The sequence below is a fragment of the Eleginops maclovinus genome, chromosome 20 (genome assembly GCF_036324505.1).
Source record: "Eleginops maclovinus isolate JMC-PN-2008 ecotype Puerto Natales chromosome 20, JC_Emac_rtc_rv5, whole genome shotgun sequence".
Lineage (NCBI taxonomy): Eukaryota > Metazoa > Chordata > Actinopteri > Perciformes > Eleginopidae > Eleginops > Eleginops maclovinus.
The window spans coordinates 4,045,070-4,065,207 of NC_086368.1; the positions used below are offsets into that span (position 1 = coordinate 4,045,070).

General features: G+C 40.4%; 2 protein-coding genes across 2 annotated transcripts in view; both read left to right on the forward strand.

The window, feature by feature from the left end:
* Positions 1–20,138, forward strand: part of raly (RALY heterogeneous nuclear ribonucleoprotein) — a 144,181-nt gene that overhangs the window by 77,577 nt on the left and 46,466 nt on the right. Inside the window, exon 2 of the mRNA XM_063910326.1 lies at positions 19,789–20,112. Coding sequence (XP_063766396.1) covers positions 19,818–20,112 — 295 coding nt within the window. The 5' untranslated portion in view covers positions 19,789–19,817. The remainder of the gene's footprint in view (positions 1–19,788; positions 20,113–20,138) is intronic.
* The window catches only part of LOC134882547 (serum amyloid P-component-like), a 230,139-nt gene that overhangs the window by 54,168 nt on the left and 155,833 nt on the right, over positions 1–20,138 (forward strand). The gene's annotated exons all lie outside the window — the stretch shown is intronic.

Consider the following 20,138-nt stretch of genomic DNA (forward strand, 5'->3'; position numbering starts at 1 on the left):
GGCTGAACCATGCAAAAGCACTTCTTCTAATACCCTTCTGGTGAGTAAATGTGGAGCATGTTGTGAGGCTTGTCTTCACATTTGACCGGAACCGGTCTCAGAACATATCGGTGTTAGGAATGGCTTCTTGGTCTACACTTATGTTCTGAAGAAATAACTCTTATTGCCACATTTTCAAGCAGGAAGGAGAAATTGTTGTTGAGAGCAAACGGTATTTAACATGAAAGAACACATACTAATTTACTTCAAAAGTGAACATCTGAAAAATCTCTATTTGCAGGTTGTGAAATTAAAAGTTTACTATTCTACAAAACATTTTGGCAAAGTGTCAGAGAAATGACTACAACATAAAATGCAAAGACTGTTTTTCAAGTGGATTTTTTGTCTCTGCGCTGAAAGATAATTGTGTTTTTCATCCGGGATGATGCTGCTCCACTAATCAAAGAACTGCCTTAGATATAATAACGTTATCTAAATAAGATTATTGTTTCAAAGTATATCTTCAAGCTGCTTTTACATTAATTGTGCTTCATCACTCTGTGATGTTCAAAGCTTTTCAGGGGTTATTCTGTGATGAAAGGCTGTAATGTACTTGTTGGTGAGCCCACTTTGCCTTCAGGAAAACAAACCATCAAACAACAAAGCGAGCCCAGAAATGAAAGTACATTTCAATTAGTGGTTGGAGTGGTTCTGATGTCGATTTGTCCTTTACAATTGTGAAATTATGTAACAGTCAGAGAAATGTTGTAGAGACTACCAGTCTCTGGAGAAAAGACGGTAAGATTTTTGGTTAAGTTTAAATCCTGATGCTTTGGATGAATCGTTTCTAAGGGACTGTTCAAACCACCTTCTAATGTACAACGTAACAGCGTAACAAAACTGGGACAATCTGTGTGTCTACGGACCATTTGTTCTTGAACTCTTTTTTTGTGCTTTTTACCTGTCTTAAGGGGACTGACAGATTATTTTTCAAAGAATACACAGTAAATAATACTTTATTGTATTTTTGGTAGTACGCTTACTACTACAAAGTAAATCAGTATCAATTTCATTAAGAACTAATGTAAAAAAAATATAGCAGGAAAAAAATGAAGAGCTGCTGATTTGACCGAGCAAACGCGAGAGACGGCTGAGTTGACCGCAGTCAGAATCACTGAATAATTTAAATCTCCTAACAATGTTGTCCATGTTAGAAATAGCCACGCTGTGCTAAGTGGCTCATTACATTTACAGCCTGAATAACATTTGTTTTCTGGGCTCTATATGTGTCTGAGCTGTTTTCATTGTGATCACAATGAACCAGCCTGAATTCACCTCCTTCTCCCATGTTTAGAATATTATAATCGTTCCTTCAACCAGATACTGTGGTGCTTCAATGCAAGCGTATTTCAGCATGCGAGAGCTTTTGTTTTGAAATAATTTCCGAACGTTTGCCCCGCCCCTCGTTCCAAAGGTGGCATGCTCTTCTGTTTACTGGTTCATGAAAGAAAAACAAATGGTCCATAGACACACGGATTTGCGACCCGATCAAAATGTTGGATAATACAGTACCTACTGGTGGCTGTAGGGTTATCTTTCTGAAGCATTAGTGGTAGTAAAATGGAGTGGTACTGCCTGTGTTATTTTTTCCTTAATTACCGCCTAGCTGGACATTATCCCGCTTATCACACTACTACATATTGATTAAATATAATTGTATTGATTTAAAAATGGTGGTAGGTCTTCAGCAAAGAAATGGTCTGTTTCACTGCGTAGGAACGGTTGGAACTGCAGCGACAGCAGCGTGTCTTGAAATGAAAGCAGCACTGATGGAGGTTTACTGTAACTGTCCAAGTCTGTTAACATTATCTGTTCCATGAACCACAACCTTTAAACACTGCAAAGTGCATACCATGTTCCTGTTAGTGTTTACTTCCTGTCTGTCATCTTCTGCTGTTCCTGTTAGTGTTTACTTCCTGTCTGTCTTCTTCTGCTGTTCCTGTTAGTGTTATCTTCCTGTCTGTCTTCTTCTGCTGTTCCTGTTAGTGTTTACTTCCTGTCTGTCTTCTTCTGCTGTTCCTGTTAGTGTTTACTTCCTGTCTGTCTTCTTCTGCGGTTCCTGTTAGTGTTTAGTTCCTGTCTGTCTTCTTCTGCTGTTCCCTTTAGTGTTTACTTCCTGTCTGTCTTCTTCTGCTGTTCCTCTTAGTGATTACTTCCTGCCTGTCTTCTTCTGCGGTTCCTGTTAGTGTTTAGTTCCTGTCTGTCTTCTTCTGCTGTTCCCTTTAGTGTTTACTTCCTGTCTGTCTTCTTCTGCTGTTCCTCTTAGTGATTACTTCCTGCCTGTCTTGGCTGATTTCTCTGACGTGCAGCGCTCGGTTTTTCAAACTCTCTCCTGCGCCCTTTTGATTTTCCTTACTTTGGACAGTTTAGCAATCAATAATCCAACGTGACTTGCTCTCAACACAAACATTACAATAATATTCAAAGATTATTCCATGGTGTTTTCTGATGGAGAAAACTAATGATTATCGTCCACAGCTGACGTTAGATTGACCAAACTTCTTTCTGCAGATTGATATGACTGCATGTAGTCCCTAGATCTTCCTTAGCAACCATCTTTTCTCCTTAGCAGCGATATCACAGCGGAAATAAACAGACCTCTGGAATGTCCAAACTGACCAATTCTTTATTAGGATCCCCATTAGCACAAGCATGAGCCTTGGCTATTCTTCCTGGGCTTCACACATACACAGTCAAATGTACATAAAACAAAACAAAAATAAACTCAAGCAGTATGGAGTATTAAACTAAGCCGTGTAGTTACAACACATAATGACCATTTTATAACCTGATAAAGTAAAACATGACATGTTTTTTGTCTTATCATTTCCGATTGCTTGACTTAAAGTCTCAATGTGTGTAGTTTATGAAGTATGTTTTATTTGGAATGTCCATGTGGATTTGTATATATTCTGTAAGGACTATAGTGTGTATGATATGTATCCACTACACAGTTATGCATCAAGCCAAGAACTCAAGTGTGTGTGTGTCTGTATGTGTGCATTACATGGATTTGGGTTTATCCTGTTTTTCACAGCCATTACCTCTAGCAATAATTCTGCATCTGTATGTATGAGGGTTAAACGCATTTGACATATAATGATTAAACACATGTTATGTGTTAGTTGAACTGAAGGGCTAATACAAACCAAACCACTCTGGTTTCTGGACTGTCAGTTTGATTACAAAAGTCCATGGTTTTTTTTGTATGTACTTTTTTGGGAAGGGACAATACACATTATTGAACAAGAGCAATTGGGTCAATTATGTAAATCAAACAGATTTAACAATAAATGCTTTCACATTTATGATTTTTTGACATACAAGAGCACAGAAGCACAGCAAAACCCATGAACAGAATGACAGCTCATCATCACATGAAAAACACATATGAGCATAAGCACGGACAAAACAAACTTGAGCAATTAGAACTCATGAGCACACTGTTGGATTTTCTGAAAGCACATTGATACTGTGTGTTCTCAATGAGGAGCATTTCAAGTGTACCAGAACAAACATGTGGGTGTTTGAAAGAGGCAGGTGGAGAGGAATTAGTTATTGCCAGTGTTGTTGAAGGTCAAACATTCAGCATAACACACAAACACCATGACAACAACTGAAAACAAATTACCCTGTGACTCTAAATTAGTCTCTGTCTGTCTCTCTCTTTCTCATTTTCTTAAAGGAAATGGTTTCCTCGTTGTACTGCGTCTGTCCAGGTCCGTTCTCGTTATCTCCGCCAAACACATTGACTCCCTCTTTCTCTCTTCTCTCCTCTATTATGACTCTGGGTCATGTGGTCCAACTGGCTGGTCCATACCTGGATAACACTGCAGCTCTGGCTTCTCACCCTCATCAGTCACATGCTCAATAACTGGAAACTGACACAAACAGAACAATACACGTGATGAACCGTTTCACACTGATGATAATGTCCCTTTTTGCTCTAAAAATGCTGTCTGTAAAGTGAGTCATGTTTAAACAGACTCACTGTCCTGGCAGAAACACAATGTACAAGTGTACCTGTAATGCAGGTGGTATCTTCCAATAAGAGGGTCTTTGGTTCAATCTCCAGCCTCTGTTGTCGACATGTCCTTGGGCTCTTGAAGAGAACATATTCTGCTCGTGTTCAGGTTCATATTGGTCTCTACTGGGACATGTCTTGATGTTCAAAAGGCTCATTATTTTTCTCACACTTCCTGTGCTGCAGCACCTCTTCTCACCCTCTGTCTGAAACCAGAGCCCAGTCTGCTCTGATTGGTTAGCTGTTATGATTGGTCAAATGCTTAGAGATGTCCCGGCCCATAACCTATGAAGTTCAGTACAAGGTGATATAGATTTACTTAGTGATGTCACAGTGTTACGGGAGTTAACAAAGGAGTCCAGTGGAGGCGTTTCAGATCTTTCTTTATTCTAAAATGTATAAAGTACAAATAATCTGATTACCCTTATTTTAAATGTAACTGTAAGGGAGTAGACTTTTTTTTTTCTTCCCTGTTTAATTAATCCCGTTACATGCAATCTGTTACTCCCCATGCTGCACGATCTAATGCAATACAGTGTAACTCAAGCTGAAGCCTTAGAAATGAACACAGAGTTGATTCAAATCTCACCCACACAGCGGCATGAAAAGATAAAATGTTTCTCAAAAGCGTCCGGATTTATTGCAGTGATAATGCAAACCTCAAACACTCAGCAGGGCTCTCCAGAGCTCTGAAGCCTTAGCTGCAAAACCCTCGTCATCCATTATATTCAACCAGGATTTTGGGACAACCAGAAGAACCCTGGTTTGGAATCTAAAGCTTGCAGACTTGGTAACATGTCTTTGTCCATGCGTTCTAACATTTTGGACTTCATGCAGACAGTCAACATAGCGAAGCAGCAACCTTTAGGTCAAAAAAGTGAAGCCAATGCAGCCGAGCCCCAAACCTGCACTCTTGAAAGGAGTCTATGAGAAAAAGACCCTTCTTCTTATTACATTTAATACCCCTGTAAGCCTTGTCCTAATGGTTTATGGCAGGAGCGTCAAACTCATTTTAGTTCAGGAGCCACATACAGCCCAATTTCATCTTAAGTGGGCCAGACCAGTAAAATCACAGAATAATAAGCTATCAATAACTCTACATTGTTCCCTTGGTTTTAGTGCAAAAAAAGTACTTTCTGAAAATGTTCAAGTTTGATTAACTTGCTTTTAAGAAAACATTATGAACAACCTGACCTTTCTTAAGAAAAATAAGTGCAATTTCAACAATTGTATGCCTCAGTTTTTCATTTACACATGTGCATTACAGCCTACAGATCACAGTTTATCTACAAAAACCTTTAACCACCGTGATCTGGAGCTGAACAATAAAGCATTTTACTTTTGGAACAAAACAACATCTGTGTAGTACTCCTGACACACCACTATACAAACTAAATTCATGCTATTGAGGAAGAAGGTTAAACCTTGTAAATAAAATGTATAAATACATAATAGTCGTAGCAGTGCTTGGACAATAGGGTTCCAGCAAACCAAACTCTTTTGTACTCAAGCTGCTGACTCGCATTGTATTGCACATTTTAATCTTTACACTTTGCAAAGTCATCCCGCGGCCCGGATTTGGACCCTCTGGTGAGCCGGTATTTGCCCCTGTGCCGTAAGTTTTAAGTTTACTTCTTTTCCAGTGCAGTACAAGGTTCATTTTGTAAATGATGGTCCCCTTTATAGTAAATACTACCTCTCCAGTTTTCAGTTTGGTTGTTGTGCATGTTTTCATCCTTCTAACTTTAACGTTTTCACTGTGGTTTCAATTCATTAAGTTCATTTTAGCCCCTAAATGTCTTATTCAGTGTATGGTGGAACTTTTCTTCACCTTTTTGCGCCACTGCTAACAGTTATCTGACCCATATTGCAACATACTTTGACTTTGATTGGTTTGTACGGATGGTTTCTACTATTATTGATCTGATTGCTTGCATGTAGGACTTTGAAGACTGTGTGTTTTTAGAGTTTGAGTTGATCTTTGACTCCATGACAGTGAGCATTAGTTTGACAGTTGAAACAAACAAGAAAACAGATCCAATAGATGTCTATATGGCAGAGGAACATTTTGTTCTGAAGAAAAGTTGTCTGATTGTGTTGCAGGAATGAGAAGGTCAGTGCACAAGTCATGTCAGTGAAAAGGAAATGTGTTCCTTTTGTCACAGAAAGCTTCTCCTTGTTTGCATCTTTGCTTTAATTTCTGTATCTCTGCCACTCTTGTGAAGCTTGTTTTTTTAATGTTTTAACATCAGGCAAGTTCCCCCTTAAAAAGTAAGAACGCAAAATCTCTTTTTACTGCAAACCTCTGGAGATGTGGAGCAGAAGTTATCTCCTGGTTCTAAAGGTCATCACCCGATGTGAATACATTCCGCTGCTCCAACATCACTGTTATTGGCTGTGGGAATATTGCCTGTGCACCAACAGTGATTCAGTCCATCACAGTATTACCGCCCTGTGTTGTTCGCACAGTTAATGGAAGTGACTCTAATCCCAGAGCTGCTGCTGTCTTGTCTCTTCTATTTATTATTATGAAGTGTGTCTCCCTGCCGGCTCCACTTTGAATGACCTTCCTTCACTGACGGAAGAGTTACTTCTTGTCTTTGAGGCAGAAAACTCTACTTTTTACGATGTACTTCACATTATCGTCTCCCTGCTGAGCCAGAGCCCCTATCAGCACACAACACATGCTCTCAAAACCCCCCTGAGAGAACCTCTCTCCTCTTTATCCAGCACTTCACTGACATGATTAGTATTTAGTCTGAGAAATATTTGAAAGCAAAACAAATTGAACTGCACCTGTTGAACATTTTGGCTGGTTTAATACCGAAGTGGTTTGGTTGGTTTACAATGATTGCATATGCCTTCGCCAATTTTTTTCAGTTCATTTCGACTGGTATGAATGGTTTCAATCAAATTAATACACAGAGAAGGTAAAGGGACTCAACCCTTGTGTTGGGTTCGAGAGCTGTTTCTGTTCATGGTGTTTGCGGGTCCAGTATTGTTTTTACTACATCATAACTCAATTATTATGCATTCATTATCGTACAATCCTGTTGTAATGTTATATTATGTGATGTGATGTGATGTTATGTTATGGCCCAAAACACATTACACCATATATTTTTAAGTACAAAATGGGATTAAATTCATTGGTTAAATTCCCTATAGTGAAGACGGTGGATAATTATGTTATCTTACTATAATAGAGTAATATTAGAATTAGAATTTAGAACTTATTTTGCTCATTGTCAAATCGACAGATTCTAAAATATCTTGGCAGTGATATTTATAGATGATTATGCGAGACAGTGTTGTTCATGCCACGCCCCCCACAAGATGATGGTGTGTGTGTGTGTGTGTGTGCCATGGATGTATAATAAGAACTGGATGCAGCGCTGGAGGAGGGACCTCGTTCATTCCTATGGAAGCTGCTCATTAGCGCATCAAGAGGAAATGGCCTGAGATTCTTGAGAGCAAACAACACAAATTACCCATAATACCTGGCTGTCGAGAGCTTAGAGCATGCCCAGTTGAGTTTCCCCTTAAGCCCCTCCCCAACCTCCCACTCTCGGCTCACTAGAAGAGAGAAAATACATCTGGATTCAGCTTTTAGTGCATTTTACGACTTTAAGGACCTAATGTTTTTAAAGTCTATAAAAAGGTTCATACTGGTAGTTTATTTAGTTAAAGAGATTTTTACAGACGTCTCTTTCCCAATGTAAGTCAATGGGAAAAAGTCTTTCTGGGCGGGGTGACGTCACGGACTGATACGGAAGTTGCAGTACCCAGAGTTTGGCCACTACGAATATTTTCTCCAAGTCCGGAGCACTTCCTGGGGGCTTGGTGTGTGCGTGTTCAGGTTCAAGTGTCAGTGTCCATATTCTTTGAGAAAGGTTCAGTTCCTGTTGGGGGAGGGGGGCAGGAAGATTTGGAGACCAGGTGCATGTTGTGAAAAAGTTAATGTTACAGTGGAGGTATGGGCTGGGGGTGGGGTGTCTAAAGTCAAAGATGAATCTTGATTGGGCCAAATCTGACCCTGAGTCGCAGACAACAATGCACTGCTATTTCTTCCCAGAACCCAACACCAAATTATACAGTTTTCGGAGACCCTTAGACTTGGCTAAAATTGTCAAAATCAGTTTTGTAGCTGTGGTGGAGGATACCTTGAAGCCTTGTGCTGACAAAAAAACTAAAGGGTAGTTATTATATCATTTTAACTTGAAACGGGTCAAGGGAAAGCCAAAGACAATCTTAGGGTTGAACAGGTGTTCATTCAACTTTTGTCCTGAAAATGTTTAAACTAGAATTATTCGTGACACTTAAGGTTTACGTTACAGTCTTAACCCAAAATGGTCAATTATGGTAATCAGTTATTCCATGAAAACACAGAGGAATAATAAACTAATACAAGGTTGAGAAATGTATAGCAAGGCTTGCTCTCAACCTAAAGAATTTAATAACAATTCCAAACAGTGTTACATCATTTATTTCAATAGTCAAAATATTGTGATTTATTACCAGTGTTGGGTGTAACGCGTTACAAGAGTAACAGAGTTACAGTAATGTATTACTTTTAGCTGTAACGCAGTAATATAACGCATTACTTATGAAATGTGGGTAATATAATACCCGTTACAATTCTCAGTAATGCAGTTACACATTTTAACCCGAAATGATGTGGTGTTTTGTTTCTGGATTCACAAACATCGAGAGACATTCCGACACCAGAGAAACAATTGTGAATAGTAACTCAGTAAGCCTGTTTACTATTGGTTAAGAGGGCTGCAGAAACAGATTCACAATGCAGAGCTGCAGGCTCGGACAAAAGAACAGAGAAACACAGGAGTGCACGCAGGCCAAAGCAACAGAAGGTCACTTTCTCTGGGTCTGCCTCTTGAACCCAGAGAAGTTCAGATACTCGTGGCAGAGTGTTGAAGATCTGCAGCCTCTGTCCTCTGTGGAATCTCCGGCTTTTAGAAAACTTGTCAGCCAAATCCCCGTTAACACACCAATGACAAGGTGAGCTAACGTTGAATAGAGACTCGTTCATATACAGCAGGTTACAGGGCCGTGCAGAGGCTCCACTAACATGTGATTAATAACACACAGAGACGTAATGTTACCGGTATCACATATTATTCACTCATTTATGGAGAGCACCAAACAGAAAAAAAAACAAGAGAAGGAAAGCAGTTGGGCTCTTTCAGTAGAAAACCTTGAAACCTCTCAGTCTAAAGCAAAATGACCATAAATATTTTTAAATAGTAGTGGTTGCAGTCTTTGAGGGGCGGAGGAGTGTTTATGTGTGTTCACAGTTGTTGTGATGAGCTCTGAGGTTGGACAGGGATAGGAGTGATGGAGGCCACAGCTCTCAGAAAGAAACTGTTCCTCATTCTGATGGTGTGATTTTATTGTCCTGAACCGTTTGCCAGATGGAACTGAGGCAAACAGTGAGTGTCTGGTGTGTGTGGTGTCTCTGCTGATGCTGCTGGCCTTCTTCCTCAGTCGATTGGTATAGATGCTGTCAAGGTCTGGGAGATCAGTACCGACGGTGCGCTGAGCCGCCTTCAACACCCGTTGCAGATCCTTCTGCTCAGCGGCTGTGCAGCTGACGTACCACACTGTGATGCAGCTTGTCAGGATGCTCTCAATGGTCGAATGGTATAAGTTTACCAGCAGAGTCTGTCATAGCCTGGACTTTTTCAGCTTCCTGAGGAAGAAAAGTGGTTGCTGTGCCTTTTTCACCAGGTTTGAGGTGTTGGAAGTCCATGTCAGATGGTTCGACATGCTGAGTTCAAGGAACTTGAGGTCCTCCATGCTCTCCATTGCTTCTCCATGTATGTGGAGGTGGAGGTAGACTTCCTTTCTGGTTCTCTTGAAGTCAATGTCCTTGGTTTTAGAGGTGTTAAGGACCAGGTTTTTGTCCTTACACCACTCAACCAGATGTTCCACCTCAAGCCTGTAGGCCGTCTCCTCATTATCTGTAATAGGCCCAACTACTGTGGTGTCATCTGCAAATTTAATGATGGAGTTAGAGGTGGAGATGGGGGGGCAGTCATGGGTGAACAGTGTGAAGAGCATAGGGCTAAGCACACAGCCTTGCTGGGGGATAATGTGCACATTATTGCTTAAATGAAAGTCTCTCATGGTGAACATGTTTTCCTCCAAACAGCCTCCTCCACCTCAGAAAGTGGTTTCCAGTATTTCCCAGAATCCTTTTGTCGTTATCAAGAAAATAGGCTTCAACTTGCTGCATGCGTCTGAGGATTATATATGAGAGTGATATCAGATCAGTTATCACTCTTCAGCAACGGCATCAAGGTAAACGTTTTTGACAAAAGTGAGTCAAAGCTGCATTTCCCTGGAATGCCAAATTATAGATTATTCTGGAGTGTGATATTAAAGCTAAGTATTCTGTAACTGACATGACTCCAAAATAAAAGTTTTGAAATAATTCCACATTCAATGTGCACTTCAATGACAACACCGGTACTAATCAGAACTGTTGATCTTGAGATGTAGAATCCTGGGAGCCTTTAATAAATTAGACACGGATTCAGTGATCTGCTCCATGTAGCAGGCAGCCTACACAGAGGCAAATAATACAGAATTACATCAATTAAACATGGGAATATTTAAAGATGAATGAGAGATGCAACCATGAAACAGGAGGTCAACGGAAGTTTGCCGTCTGACACTCATGGTTACATGCATGGCACTGGATTTGTGTATCAGTTGTTTTACTTTATATTGAAAGTAACACACATCTCAGGCGACAGAATGAAGTAAAACAATTATTTATCAAACATGTGTATATCAAATCGGCATGTCAATTAATTGGTAGTGAACAGTGAGCAGACACAGCTTATTAGTTTGACTGCTGACATTTGAATCACCATCCATCCATCATCTTCTCCCGCTTTTCCGTCAGGGTTGCGGAGGTAACATCTCCAGCAGAGAGCCTCAAACTTCTCTTTCCCTGGCCACATCAACCAGCTCTGACTGAGGGATTCCAAGGCGCTCCCAGGCTAGCGAAGAGATATAATCCCTCCACCTGGTCCTAGGTCTACCCCTCGGTCTCTTCCCAGCTGGGCGTGCCTGGAACACCTCCCTAGGGAGGCGCCCAGGTGGCATCCTCACTAGGTGCCCGAACCACCTCAACTGGCTCCTTTCAACGCGAAGGAGCAGTGGTTCTACTCCGAGTCCCTCCCGGATGACTGAACTTCTCACCTTATCCTAAGGGAGATGCCAGCCACCCTGCGGAGAAATCCCATTTCGGCCGCTTGTATCCGCAATCTCGTTCTTTCGGTCATGACCCATCCTTCATGACCATAAGTGAGGGAAGGAACGAAGATGGCCCGGTAGACAGAGAGCTTTGCCTTCTGGCTCAGCTCTCTTTTCGTCACAACGGTGCGGTAAAGCGACTGCAGTACCGCTCCCGCTGCTCCGATTCTCCGGCCCATCTCACGCTCTATTGTTCCCTCACTCGAGAACAAGACCCCGAGATACTTGAACTCCTTCACTTGGGGTAAGGCCTCCTTCCCTTCCTGGAGTGGACAGTCCATCGGTTTCCTGCTGAGAACCATGGCCTCAGATTTGGAGGTGCTGATCCTCATCCCAGCCGCTTCACACTCGGCCGCGAACCGATCCAGTGAGTGCTGAAGATCACAGACTGATGAAGCCATTAGGACCACATCATCTGCAAAAAGCAGTGGTGCATTCCTTAGCCCACCGAACTGCAGACCCCCTCCCCCATGACTACGCTTCGAAATCCTGTCCATGGATATCACAAACAGGATTGATGACAAAGCGCAGCCCTGGCGGAGGCCCACTCTCACCGGAAATCGGTCCGACGTGCTACCGAGGACCCGGACACAGCTCTCGCTTTGGGAGTGCAGAGATTGGATGGCCCTGAGTAGCAACCCCCTCTCCCCATACTCCCTCAGCACCTCCCACAGTATCTCCCTGGGAACCCGGTCATACGCCTTCTCCAAATCCACAACATTTGAATCACTATGCAGGAAATTACAAATCAAATACAAATCAAAACACTTTATGAATCCCAGGGGTACATTAGGTTGTATGACAGTTGCACCATATAAGAATCAAAATAAAAATGTGATGAAGACTCAGGCTCATGGTGAAGACTTGATGAAGACTCAGGCTCATGGTGAAGACTTGAGGAAGACTCAGGCTCATGGTGAAGACTTGATGAAGACTCAGGCTCATGATGAAGACTCAAGCTCATGATGACGACTCAGACTCATGATGAAGACTGATGAAGTGCAATCCTTGTCAGCCTGAACAGTCTGGAAGCCATTGATGGCCACATTGTTGGCAGATACAGTATATCCTGGAGCAGCCAAGCTTTTCTAAAGCACACTAAACTACACTCCAGATATTTCTTCTGACTCCTAGCTAACACTGTTAGCTTGTCTACTTTATCAGCCAGTGAGCTATTGATGCCCACAATGAGAGGGGGGAGACATAACTCATATCTTCTTGTCTCTTTAAGTCTAGACCCAGCTCTCCTCCTTCCTCTCTTCGGGTTACCCTGCATCCTCTGATGCTTCTCCTGATTTAAGTAAGGGGTAGCCATTGTTCCGACCACCATGCTAGCTGACCTTTGCGCGATTAGTTTCCCCCTGAAGTTAACAATGCAGCCAGCAGGGTGGATGCAAAAAGCAGAAACTCAACAGCGAAAAAACAACGAAACAAAATCACTCTACAAGAAAGTTTAGACACGGCACAGATCAATAAGTTGCTAATAAACAGAAAAACAAAAAGTAAGATAATAATATATATTCTAATAAATATATAACATCATGTGTGCTTACTTTGTTCAACGTTTAATGTAATGTAACATTTCATTAATTAAAACAATTGTTCTTGTAATATCTGACTCCTACTTTACCAAATGTTTCAGAGAAATGAGGTTGAAATGCAAACACGATTTTAACAAATATTCAGTGAAACCTTTTGCTTCAAGATAGTTTTTTTAATTGGTATAAATGATAACCAAATGTCAGACTAAGTCTTCAGACAATACTAATGAATCCATGTTTTAATGTTGATATGTCATTATGTGTCTTGAAATAGTAATTATGAAATGTCCAACAGCGCCTGAAGACAGCATGTATAATCTGTATAATCATTGTCCCCTATGGTGTTGGTTTAATTGCTATTTCTGCAGACAAATAATCACAGAGAGGCTGCCAGTACTATTTTCTGCAGCGGGGTGTGTTTGCAAATTTGGGTTTAATTAAAAAGGCAGGAAATGAAGATCATTTGAGTGTAAAGCTCGGCCCATGAAACCACTCGTTCACTTCTAGCAGGAGGTAGAAATGTTAATGGGTGTGAATCGTTGAACCCAAAGCACTCATCTGAATGCTAATCTTACACACATGCACTGTCGGGAGTAAACATCTGAAGTCAGGTTTTTGGTGGATCCTATTGACTTGTGCTGCTAAGAGCAAAAGGTCAGCTCAATGGCAAAGTCTGCTGATTTGCTCAAGGGCACCTTCAGGTCAGGTCAGGTCAGGTCCCATTTCTCACAGAAACCAAAAATAAGCGAGTCCCTAACACTGTTGGATACACAGCCTGGATTGTACATAATCCAATATTTAATTCATAAAAAATAACATGTTACAATTTAAGATTTTAATTGCTAGCATTGAATACATTTGTGCAATTAAAAACATGTTTACACATTGATACATACATTTAATTTATAAATGAATCGATACAAAATAAAAACAGATATCTAATTGGCACATTTTTCATTCTTTAAAAATAATCAGCAGATAACAGGAATCAAAAATCTTACAATATTGTTCTTTAAATGTTTTATTTTTACTCTGTCTACAATATTAAATGCCAGACTTAAATAAGGTAGACTTCAAATGTTATTTAACAATTAGATTTTCTAGAAAATAGCAGACTTGATGACAAACGATGACTACGATCTGAAGTTCATTTGAGTTTAAAAGCTTACATTTAAACTAAAAACCACAAAGTAGGCTTGTGGATTTATTCAGTGAACTTACAAGCATTATCCTCTTTAATGCTAATGTATGCATGTTCTGTATCATCAAACCGTAGAGCCTGGAAGGGAAAAGCTTTTACAGCTTATTTGCTTAAAGAGCATGAGATCATTTGGCTTCAACATTTCACTGTGTTAGTGCAGAGACAGGAAGTGTCTCTCTCTCGCTTCTAATGCTAATATTTAGACCCCTAAATACAGAACAGGGAGATTTATTCAAGGAAAGGGTTTTTTTAACTAATAAATGTTAAAATTAATGCAGAAATCTGGTTATTAATGAATCAGAATACCTTTAGTAGTCCCACTAAGGGGACATTTACAAACAGCCAAAGACAGCTCACTATCACTCAAAAGCATAAAAAAAAGATAATGATATTAAAGAAACTAGAAATTACACCATACAAAATACACATCCAACCAATAACCAATAACAGTTATCTGACATCAGCCAGGTGAAAGTATAAACAGTGTTAGAATAAAATTGCACAGCTACGTATATACGGTATATATATATATATATATATATATATTTATATATATTGCACATAAGTTGTGTTGCGCAACAGGAATGTTTTAGTCTTTGTTGTTATATGTGTGTGTAGGGATCTACCAGGGGTCATGGTGGTTTGAAGGAAGGAAGGACCTGCGGTATCTCTCCGTGAGACAAAGAGGGTGACGCAGACAGGGTGTCCTGGAGGGGTAGGACAGGGAATAGGGATAAAATATTGTTTCATCATACAGTATATATGGAGTGGTTGCAAACACAAAGACATAGAGTAGCTGTGTGTGTGTGTGTGTGTGTGTGTGTGTGTGTGTGTGTGTGTGTGTGTGTGTGTGTGTGTGTGTGTGTGTGTGTGTGTGTGTGTGTGTGTGTGTGTGTGTGTGTGTGTGTGCATGCTTGTCTTACTACTTTACAGTACTTGCAATGAGACATTAACACCTTTTTGCAGAAACAAAAAATGCCACCATGCAACTCTATGTGTATATATGAGTACATTGAACACACACACACACACACACACACACACACACACACACACACACACACACACACACACACACACACACACACACACACACACACACACACACACACACACACACACACACACACACACACACACACACACACACACACACACACACAGAGGATAGGAGAACATTAACACAAACCTTTGCTCACTATCTCTCTCTCACTCAACCCCGCACCTACACACAACTTGGATTTGCTAGGTCAGCACTTTTCTGTTGTCCACTAGATGTGGACCTCTGGAACAAACGCACACACAGTCCGCTTGGGGCCACGCTCAATTTCATTCATTAGAGTTTGAGCAATCAGATTTCAGATGGCTCTGTCCCCTGGAGGGTCAGGGAGAAAGGAACAGGGATCATCAAATCACACAAATACAACGAAAGTTACTTTAACCTGGCTTTGTAACCTTTAAACTTAACTTGAGATACATATTTGAAAGCAAAGATATCACACACAGACCCAGTGACATGTGTGTGCAAAACCCCAAAGTGAAAGAAAGTCCCCTAAGGCATGAATAACGTATGCCTTCTTCCTCTTCATTCCTCTCATTTCTAATGTATTTCGACATTGTTGCACATTGCATGCATTTCCAATAGTCGTACACACAGTATACACATTTCTACATGCATGAATCACTTCTATATGATGAAGAGACATCTTTATATTCATAGCAATTTGATGCTTGTCAAACAATGTTGAATTTGCTTTGGTTTCGGTGTACACTTACTGGTTTTAACTTCAGTTTTTGCTCTTTTTCCTTTTGCAGTGAGGAGATTTACTGTCATGATTTACAGTAGTTATGTAACTGCTTTTGTGTGAGTTAAATATCCTGTCAGTTCCAGATTTACACAGTGAAAAGGACAGCTATTCTCCAGTGTCTAGATATAATAAATCATTTTACGGACGCACCTGTTCACCCGAGATGACACGCAGTCCTGCCACTGGCGTCCCAATATTTCACTGATTAACATAAACACAACTAAATACGTAAGGGATAAGGTTCATTAATGAACAAAAAAAAACACCTGATCATGTTTTCTTCTTTCCTTCTCTCTTTCGATCCTCCTTAGCAACAGACATTATTTTGCTTAGCAGAGGCCTGTTATCGAGTATTAACAACCTCTGAAATGTACAAATTGACCAATTAGTATCAATCAGTAATATTCAGCTAAGATGTATAATAGTTAGTCTTATTGTTACCCTTATTTTTGTTTATGCAACACTATGACACTATAATGCTATGTCAAATGGCGAAAGCAAGTGTCAAATGAAATATCAGATTAGTTCAGGTGTTAAGACATCATTTTTGTGAATCAAGTCTGACTTTGGGTGGTGTCAACTGTAAAGAGTTTAGAGAACCTGGATGCAAATGCTAACGCGCTAACCTGATGATACGCAGTACTGTAAACACAACAGCAAACATCTGATTTGCACATAGTTTGGATGATTTTCAAGCCATTGGCAGTGGTGGCAAAGTCCGTAGGGACTTGACCTGGGAACTGGAAGGTCACCGGTTCAAGACCTTGCAAAACCAAGGGTTACCGAGGTTTCCCTCAGCAAAGCGCTGTTCCCTACACTGCTCCCTGGACACCGTACATATGGCAGCCCCCTGCTCCTAACACTAAGATAAGTCAAATGCAGAATGTAAATGTCCCCGCTGTGGGACTGTTAAGGGTATATTCTTCTATTAAAGATACCCATGTTAATTGTTTGATGCTTTTATCCAAATCAATACTGTGTACAATCCCCACAGGATTTGGGTGAAGTGTCTTCATCAGGTACACAACAACATGCTGACTGCAGTGGGAATGGAACCAGCGCCCACCTGATCCAAAGATCAGTGCACTATTCCACTGCGCCACAACCCATAATGGTTTCGGTGAGGTACACTGAATTTTGATACGTTTTCTAACCAGAAAATCTTCGAGGACCCCTTTAAGCTCTTTGCAGGCACTTCAGAGCATTAGGAATCACAAATTCATCTGCAATCCTTCAAAACATGTTTTAAGTCCCTGAAGTTTTTAAACAACTAAATATGGAGGGCTATAAGGTGTCCTATTGAGAGTTGTTTACGCTTTTCCCTTTTTAGTCAAAAAGTGGGTATTAACATAACAAAGTTCTTATTCTCCTGTTCTATTCGCATGCACATACTCCTATTTTCATGCTAAATTCCATTTTTTAACTGAAAGCAAAAATCTAAAGCAGTACAGGTCTCATGCTCAGAGCCATGAGGTCAAAGTCATTTCAAGTCCCCATTTTTTCGAGAATTAAGTCTGACTTAAGATCTCACCTTTACAGTTCTAGGAAGGGCCCGACTGTCTTCAAACTCAAAAGGACCATATGTTGGCAATGACTGCAAAAAAAAGGGAAAGGCCAATCTAAATTGAGAGAATAAACAATGAAAAAACATAACATTATGTGCCTGATTTTTCCCCCAAAGACCTAAAACTGGTACTCTTTCAACAGTCTCAGTTAATTCCTGCTGTTACCCTTCATTTGAATCCCTCTACTTTGTTACATTGTCGACAGACCAAAAAGACCCACATGACGTTCCATTTCCTCCACACTGACTCATCTGTCAGACTTCACTCCAACCACTACAGTAAGCAGATGACTCACTAACTCATTTACTCTCTTCACTTTGAGCAAATGCCAAATGTACATCTGAATGCCAAGCTGAAATTAAGCGGTGCTGAAACATGTTCCGAGTGACACATTAGCATAATCCCACTTCAGCTTCGAAATTACATTTGTTGAAAGAGAAGCTAAGGGGTTCATCTTGGTGTTGTGTTCCTTGACAGAGATTACCCTATTCTTCCTGATTTTCTCTAAAACGATATGCTAAATTCTGTAGCACGGCTCTACCCACTATACAGCTCTGGAAGAAATTCAGAGACCACTCCAATTTTTTCTTAAATCTTTATCTCTACATGTATGGCAGCCATTCCAGTATCTGTTGAATTCCAACACAGAGAAAAATTGTCTATATTTTATAGAATACAAAACATTTTTACAATAATTTAACTCAAATACATACCTATAAATAATATAACAAGAGAAAAGGATAATGCTAAAATGGTCTGATTGTTAACATTACTGTTTGCTTAGCCTGTATGAGATCATGTGTTTAAAGTTGCCTCCCTAACATACTGCATACTAATGGACTGCATGCTTCAGTACTACTGTGTACTGGCTACCTAATGTAGGAAGTAAGATATTACCAGCACACACTGAAGCAAATTACACATGCCTTCAAGGGTTGAAGCAAATAAATTATTCAACAACAGAAACATTTTCTAGAATGTCTGAAAAATGATGTTTCCTTTATGAGGTTTTTATTTTTTTATCACTTTTAATAGGTTCTTCTCTTCTGGCCTCTAAAAGCTTCTTAAATAAAAGAATCCCTGACAGAAAATACATACAGTATATTGCTTCTTCTAAGGGGATAAAAGCCCAAATGTTTGAAACCAAAAATCGACTAATAACTATTTACCCAGTGAAAACGTCTCAAACTGTGACATTATGGTATGAAGGCCAGAGTAAATATACCAACAAAAAAACATGTTAATTTCTTATTTCATTGTATTTTATCTAATTTCTGTATAAACTCACTCCCTATGTACATCTCCTAATCCTTACTCCTTTTACGTCCAGTCAATCCCTCCCACCGTCTTAGTCCTTGTTTTTTCGTTCCTCTCAGTGCTCCCTTTATTTTTTCCCGTCCTGTTCTCTCCTCCATCATATCTAGCTTGTGTTTGGTATGTGCAGGGAGGAAGTTGGCACACAGTGTGAAAACTCAATTTGGTTTTCAAATCCTGCTCTGTGATCGATTGAGCTGGTCTCAGGTGATGAAGCGGCTCTGTCTGCTGTAAGCCACTAAACAGAGGCTACTTGTTGCTGTTTTTTCCCCCTCTTGCTTAATTGCGAAGATATTATTAAATCCCTTTCAAATGAAGTGCTTCAAATATATTGAATTGAGTTTTCAGAAATTCAGAGGGGCATCCATTTTAATTTAGAGGAATGAGTAAAGTAAAGATGGTACTGGGGTTATAAACTCTGTCCATTCAGTTCTGATAGTCACTTACGATACTTTATCTCATTTATTCTTCTATAAAAAATATTCCTTTTAACAGTGTGATTGGTTTGATGTTTGAAAAAAGGCCATGTCTTAGTGAGGATGTCCCGTGGTGCATTCATGTGCTGTTGCAATTTATCTTTCATTGCTTGTGAGCTGTTTGTCTATTAAGAAAAAGAAAAGGAAATGAAAAAAAGAATCTGGGGCTGTAGATTGGTAAAGCCTTTTCAAATATTGGACCTTTCGGATATTTGTGAATGTTGTGGTCAGAAAAGCAGAGAGAAACTCATCCACGCTGTTTCTCTACTTCAAAGACGTGCCACATCATGACTAAGTTCTGCTTTGATTTCATATTGTTAGAAAAGTATGACGTGTATCTAAGATTTTAAAGTCTGTGTGAACACTGAATGAACCCTGTGTTTGCTCTGTAAAAAAAAGTGATCTACTCCAAGTCTCATGTGTTGTGATTTCCACACTGGTTTGGTTGTTTTTGAGTTTCAATCATCCAATACTTTGCAAAAGTGCACTATTATATGTATTTTTGACTGACACCAATTCTCCTTTATTCTCTTTAGATCCCATCTCCACGTTTCCCTCCCGATCCATGCATTTGTCAGTCGCTTCCACTGCCCATCTCTCGGCCATGTCGCTGAAGGCGCAGACCAGCAACGTGACCAACAAGACGGACCCAAAGTCCATCAACTCCCGCGTGTTCATCGGCAACCTGAACACTGCAGTGGTAAAGAAGTCGGACGTGGAGACCATCTTCTCGAAGTACGGCCGGGTGCTTGGCTGCTCCGTGCACAAGGGCTACGCCTTCATCCAGTACGCCAGCGAGAGGCACGCCCGGGGGGCCGTGATCGGGGAGAATGGCAGGGTGCTGGCCGGACAGACACTGGGTGAGTAACTCAGCGGAAATTATAGT